Source organism: Jaculus jaculus, chromosome X (assembly GCF_020740685.1).
Source record: "Jaculus jaculus isolate mJacJac1 chromosome X, mJacJac1.mat.Y.cur, whole genome shotgun sequence".
Taxonomy (NCBI): Eukaryota; Metazoa; Chordata; class Mammalia; order Rodentia; family Dipodidae; genus Jaculus; species Jaculus jaculus.
In genome coordinates this window covers 9,608,051-9,615,199 of record NC_059125.1, presented here as the reverse complement: position 1 = coordinate 9,615,199, position 7,149 = coordinate 9,608,051, and the positions used below count along the sequence as shown (strand labels likewise).

General features: G+C 40.2%; 1 protein-coding gene across 1 annotated transcript in view; it reads left to right on the top strand.

The window, feature by feature from the left end:
• Positions 1-2,409: 2,409 nt before the first annotated feature.
• The window catches only part of Bmx (BMX non-receptor tyrosine kinase), a 60,277-nt gene continuing 55,537 nt past the window's right edge, over positions 2,410-7,149 (top strand). Inside the window, exon 1 of the mRNA XM_045140692.1 lies at positions 2,410-2,505. Coding sequence (XP_044996627.1) covers positions 2,488-2,505 — 18 coding nt within the window. The 5' untranslated portion in view covers positions 2,410-2,487. The remainder of the gene's footprint in view (positions 2,506-7,149) is intronic.

Genomic DNA, 7,149 nt, shown 5'->3' with positions numbered 1-7,149 from the left:
GTAGCTGAAAATGCAGGTTGCCAAAGTTAGGAGTTAACTAAAAACATGGAAAATACCAAGCCAAAGAAAGGCTTGGGAGACATAGCAGAGGAAGAGAATGAATAGAACAAAGAAACAAATCTGTGACATTTTGACAGAGGAAACCACTCCTCCTAGCTGCCATTGAATATTTCAAGCCCCAAGAAGGCATGGAAATCCCAGGCGATTGTGATAGGTATTTCCATAATTATACCACCCTTTCTTTCTCCTCTAATTTTTTTCTTTTTCTAAAATTGATCTTAGCCATGTTAACCATATATATGCGTATGGTTATATATCATGTGGAAAGAGTAGAATCAATTTTGCCAAGTTGTTATGCTACTGCTACTTTATTTTTCTCTAGATATATCAAAGACTGTGTGCTTTATTTCTAGGGGATGGAAATTTAGAATTCACCAGTGACTTTTATTTGCCACTGTGGTAGTTTTAATGTAAAATGTCCCCCATATCTTCATCTGTTTCAATACTCAATCCTCAGCTGGCAATGCTGGTGTCTTTTGGGAGGTGGAGCCTTGCTGGAGGAAGTGTGTTACTGGGGATGGGCCTTAGGGTATTATAGCTCAGCCCAGCTTGTCACACTAAGCTGGCTCTTGCTACTTTCTCCCCACTAATGTGATGTGATGTGATGTGATGAACTATCTGCTCTTGCCATGGTCTCCCCACCATGATGAAGCTTCCCCTCAGAATTATAACCTGGAAACATACCTTTTCCTTTCACAAGCTTTTTTTGGTCAGGTATTTTGTCCAGCAACAAGAGAGTAACTATTACAGTCACCAAGGTATAACCAGAACTGTTATATTCATCCAGAAAGACTCTACCCATCCTCAAATTCAAGTTTCCAAACAGAAAAATTAGAAACTCTCTGTGAGTTTTGTTTACACAGTGTGGTAATTAACCTGTTGTTTGTGGTTCTTCCCCCACTAATTAAAAGCCCCCCAAAATATGGGCTCTCTTTGTTCTGTTTACCTCAGTGTCCCCAGCCCCTAACAGAACAATCAGCATGTGACAGGCTCTCAATAAGACTTTACCAAATGAATGAATAGCAATGATGCTAATCCTGTGTCTTCACAAAAGATTGTCTCTTGAGTTCAGGAGTGGCAGTACACACCTTTAATCTCAGCACTCAGGAGGCAGAGGCAGAGGCAGAGGCTGAGTTTGAGGCCAGCCTGGGACTACAGAGTGAGTTCCAGTTCAGCCTGGGTTAAAGTGTGAACCTACCTCAAAAACAAAACAAAACAACAAAAGGACTTCTCTTGGAAAGTCAGTCTTTACTTGCTTCTGCCAACCCAAGGCCTCATCACATTATGACATCATCAATGCTTACAAATTAATCAAAGTGTCAATTTATGAATTAAGATATTATGTCAATATATGCCAAAAGGATGATTTTTCTTGGCAATCCATTAGCTAAGCCTAAAATATGTCATTAGATTTATTACACCTGACAAGCCAGCATACACCAAATAAAATGGTAGTATGAGGGAAGTGGAAATCTGTGATGTGGTCATATCAATGGAAATGACAAAGACACTTTTCCATTATAAATTTGTGTCATTGTATATTAGTAAAACTGATCTCTTTCTTACTTTTAGGCTCCATTTTATCACATAAATTAACACATTTACTGTAATCTAGGGATGTCTACTGTCTTTAAATTCCTTCAGTCTTCTAATGGCAGATATCACTGTAACAGCAGATGTGGTGTTGAAGGTCCCACCAGGCACTGTGTACATGCCAGAACCACAGTGCCAGATATTCATAGACCGTCTCTTCATGCTGGTTTTGCTGCAGAAGGAGCAAGTGCATTTGGTGTGCTGGCTGACTTCAATGTTCTTCACTCCTTTCAAATGGATACAGCATAGTGGGTCCTGTATCTACCCACCGTTGCAGCCCAATTTCTGAATACGGAATGAACTGTAGACATGTCCTCCTTTTGGTTCCTATAAATTGTTCTCACTCATGTTCACTGGCCTCCCTTTGTCCAAGTGGTAAGTTGAAGTTTTCATTGCTTATTCTCTGTGTACTTGGGCATTACCTAATGGTTTCCTGACTCGGGCTCCTGTATGAGAAGTCAGCATCAGAAGTCGGGTTTTGCTGAAATATTCTTGTTCTTTCCAGTCCAGAATGCCATAAACAAAAGCAGGATTATCACATGTCCCCAAGAGCTTCCTGGGAAAATCAGGAGCTGCGGTTATCAGAGGTGGAACCTTTATGAAAAATGCTTTTGTCTCCGTTTTTTGTTGCTTTCAATCAGATCAACAAGTATTGGCTAAGTGTTGAGCGTGGTTTCCTGTGGGATTGTGTAAGGCCCTGCAGGACAATAAATGCTTTGGGGGCACTGAATGATGTAGTCATTTCGGATCCAGCTGCTGGGAAAATGTGAGGCAATTTGCGAGGCTGGGTTCCTGCAGGAGAGGCTCCTCTTCACCACTGTGGACCCCTGGGAGATGGAACAAGCCAAAATGGTGCGTTTCTGTGACAGGTGACTCTACATTGACACATCCTACAGAAAAGTGGGGTTAGACTCAGATGCTATGGGACCTGAAGTTTTAAAACTTTGGTGAACCCATCACAGACAAGTTAGTACGAAACTAAGAATTGGAAAGGCTAGGTGCTTTCCCATGGGACATGTAAGGCGCATATAATTTGAGAGGCAGGGACTTAAACTGCTGTAATTTCACAAAGTTTTCCCCTTGATCAGACTGTCACCCAGGAAAGCTGTCTGGATGGATGTCTATCATGCCAGCTTGATCTAGCTTTGTGCTTTTTCTTCTGGTGATTTTCTCCACACTGCACCACTGTGCCTTTCCATGTCTTTCCCTGTTGAATTCATAACTGCTTACAGAGAGACGATTTTTATATGTACCTTCTTTCCTTTATATGTTCACATTGTTATTCCAGCTACAAATAATTGTTTCTTGGTTCCTGAAATCCCCGTAAATCCAGAGACTTGGGGGTACTTTAAAATGGAAATTGAAATATGGGAGGTAAACTGTACCGTTGTACCCATATTTATACAATCTTAATGTTGTAAGCCACAGCAATTTCACTGGACTTACAAAATAGTGCAAATATGTTTTGATCTAGGTCAATGCTTCCTAAACTCATGGCACATGACTCTCCAATGCAGATTTAGATACTGTAAGTCTGGGGTGGAACGTAAGAGTTTACTTTTCTGACTAGCTCCCAAGTGGAAACTATGCTGCCAGTGTGTAGACCATACTCTGAGTGACGCCCATGTATTTATTTAAACAAGTATTCATGGTGGGACAAACACAGAGACAATAAAAGACTGATTCAATCAGATTTTAAAGTAATTAGTCCCAGGACAGAGTCTGTTATAAACCTAGAGACCAGGTGCATGTTGACTTGAGAGTGTATACTAATGTCATCCTGCCTCCCATTGTGTTCTATGCCCAGGAGTTGGAGGCAGGGGTAAGAGAAGGACAATTTTATCTTTGACAATTATTTCATTGTCTTCAGTCTTCAAACTTTGTGATCTATTTTTATTTTATCTTGCTTTTGGGTTTTCTTTTTTTTGGGGGGAGTAGGGTCTCACTCTAGCCCAGGCTGACCTGGAATTCACTATGTAGTCTCAGGGTGGCCTTGAACTCAGGGAAATCCTTCCTACCTCTGTCTCCAAAGAACTGGGATTAAAGGTGTGCACTACCATGCCTGGTTAGGTGTATTTTTAAACTTTGTCTATGGATTGGTGAGTGAGCAGGGAATAGGTTTCTACCAGAGTTCTGGGCATTGTACTGATATTTTCTCTTGCCTCTTCATACTCACTCAAGGTGGTTATTGTTTGTACTCTTTTTACAAATGGGGAAGCTGAGGTCTAGGAGAATTGGGCAACATGCCAGGTTGCACAGAGACAAAGCAAAGATTTGGATGCACCTATACTTGACACTTTCACCTGCTCCAAACTCCTACATTCTCAACAGAATTGGGTGCTAAACTAAATCACCATGCTAGGCAGTGGATTTATTACTGTCCTTCTCCTAACAAAGGGACCCAGTGAGTATGCCCTGGGAAGAGGTTGCTCAAGAGAAGAAAGGGCTCAAAAAAAGCTCTAAAAGTCACTGAAGATAAATCTCACACTCAAAGCAAATTTCAGCTCCAACAGGAATAGCATTGGATTTCTGTCTTTAGGAGAACATGGCCTTCTACAAATGCTTTGTTTTCATAAGCTTATTTTGGATCAGTTAAGGTATGTTATTCCAAAATGCTGAGAATTTGAGTATTGGAGTTAGGGTGTTTCTGTTCATATCGTGCCAAGATCAACTGTAACATTCTCTGTCCCACATAGTATTGTGTGAAATTTTAATCTGTCAGGTTCTGTGGACATTTGAGCCAGAATCATAAGCCTTTTTCAATCATTTAACCTGATGATGAGTTTTCTGTTCCTATTTCAACTTACCAACATATTTAAAGTTGGTTAGAAAAAATATAAAAGAGCCTGGCCTTGGGCAAATATGTGAATATTAAGTTTGTTGCAGAGTTTTCCCATTTCCCTTTCAAAACCCTGCCTAGTTTTTATTTGAAGAATATCCCTCCTACAGTACTATTCTTCGAGTATATGTATCATTTTACTATCTTGACACAAATCAAAGTATTTAGTTAAATGGCATGTAAAAATCAATGACAACTAAATCAAGTAAAGGATAAGAAAGTGCTGCCTTGGCTCTTACTTCCAAAGGACAAAGCTTTCAAAGCACCATCTTGAGCCCTTCAGGGAAGACTGCATTTTAGTTGAGGGAACTAGTCAAAGGCCATATAATATATACATCCTTTCCCGCCTCCTGTTCCCCTTTGGTGACACTTAAAATATGTTATTTAGGTCTGGATAAAGGTTTAGTGGTTAAGACTCTTGTCTGCAAAGCCAAAGGACCCAGGTTCAATTCTCCAGGACCCACATAAGCCAGATGTACAAGGTGGCACATGCGTCTGGAGTTCCTTTGCAGTGGCTGGAGGCCCTTCTGTGCCCATTCTGTCTGCATCCTTGTCTGTCTGTCTGTCTGTCTGTCTGTCTTTCTGTCTGTCTGTCTCTCTCTTTCTCTCTCTCTCTCTCTCTCTCTCTCTCTCTCTCTCTCTCTCTCTGCAATGAATAGTTTAAAAACAAGAAACCAGATGCCACTTTAAACATATGTTATTTATTCTAGCTATTTTTGGTGACACTATGAATTGAACCCAGGGATCATGCATGCTAAGCAATCATTCCACCACTGAGCTAAATCGTCAGTCCTACTTATTCCCACTTTATAGGTTGCATGTTCTTACCAATTTTCAAAATGTGTGTTAGAATTTAGCTATATTTGTGTATGTGGATGTGAGTTGTGCATGTGTGTGCATATGTGTGTGTTGCTGTGAATGAAACTAGGGCCTTGTGTTTGCTAAGCAAGCAGTCTTCATCACCATGATACATCCACAACCCAGTTTTGCTATTTAACACTGGCTTGAGGGATCCTGATGAAGTATTATTTACAAGTCACATCTTTGTGATAGGCCCTTCAAAAGGTCCTTTTCACAGGTCTAACAGGGCTCAAATTTATGTCTACATCCATCAACCATGTGCCTTAGTAAGGTAGCAGTAGGTTTGGTAGAACACAGAGATAGATTTCTCTGAGACTATTTACTGCCATGGAGTGGACAGTGTACCAGATAGGACACCAAAATCTTACTCCCCAAGCTATATCTCTTAGGTCACTGGTTCAAAGACCTGACTAAGTCACTCAGGTTGCTGGGGCTCAGTGCTTCATTCCTAGGGTGGCAGCCAAGTTTCACACCCTATGAGTACTTTCCTATCTCATGTTAGAGGCTTTTCAGGCTTAGGACTCACAGAATGTTTTTCTGTATCTCAAGAATGTTGGACCATTGAGGCAAGTGCAAGGTTGCACATGCCCAGTAGGTGGCGCAAGAGTCTGAAGTTTGATTACAGTGGCTGGGGCCTTGGCCTGCCAATTCTCTATCTCTGTCTCTCTAAAAAACTGAAAAACTTTTTTTTTTTAAGAAAAAGAATGTGGACCATGGGTTTAGATAGACAGAATTCAAGTCCCACTTCTGACACATTTAGTAGGGTGACTTGGCAATTTGGTTTTCTATTGCTGGTTTCTCAGCTATAAGCAGAGAATGAAATTACATTGTGCTATATAGAGTGACTTCTGTCCAACCTATCACTTAGAGAGTGGAATTATCAAAAACTACCCTAACCCAAGATGGCTGTGTCAATACATACCTAATAGGATGGGAGTATTATGGACTACCCTAAAACCTGCCACCAAGTGTAGTTGTAACCAACCAGTTAATATTTGTTAGATTTTCTAAACAGTTTCTAGTATATGGTAAGCTCCCCTTAAATGTTCGTTAGGATTATTATTATTAGCAAAATCATTTATATCCTTCAAGGCCCAATTTCAACATCCTCACATACATATCTTTCTTGATTTTTTAAAAGAAAGAACTTTTTCTCCCTCAGGCTTTTCACTCTTTTGCAATTTTATTTTTAACATAATGTATTTTGATCATAATAGTTTCTTTTTACCATCTCTTATCTCCCCTTCCCTGCCCTCTTCCATTGAAACACCTTTTCTTTCCAAATAGCCTCACTTCTACTTCGACTTTTTGCCCTCCTCAAGCATCCATGACAATGCTGTTAAATCTAATATTGTGCTGGTCTTGTGACAGTAACTGTGAGGCCGTGAATGTCCATAAGACAGCATTACACAGAACTCCTTCCCATTCTCTGACTTATATCCTTTCTGCTCTCTGTTCTTCAGTGACCCCTGAGCATTGGAGAGGATGATGTAGATATCCCATTGAGTGATGAGTACTCAGCTGTCGCTTTTTCATAGCACTCTGACAAATTTTGAATTTCCTCAGTAGTCACCACTATCTACAAAACAGAAACTTCTACCTCAGGCTTTTCATCAAAATTAATGGACTCCGTTGTGTAATTTGAGTATTTGAAATTTAGTTCCCACATATTTCTTCTTTAAATTGTGATTTGATGGCCACAGTGTGCTAAGTATTTTCACATTAGGTGGTATAGAGTGAGAGGGCTATAATCTATCTCAATTTACAGATCAGGAAACTAAAACTTAGAGCAGGGA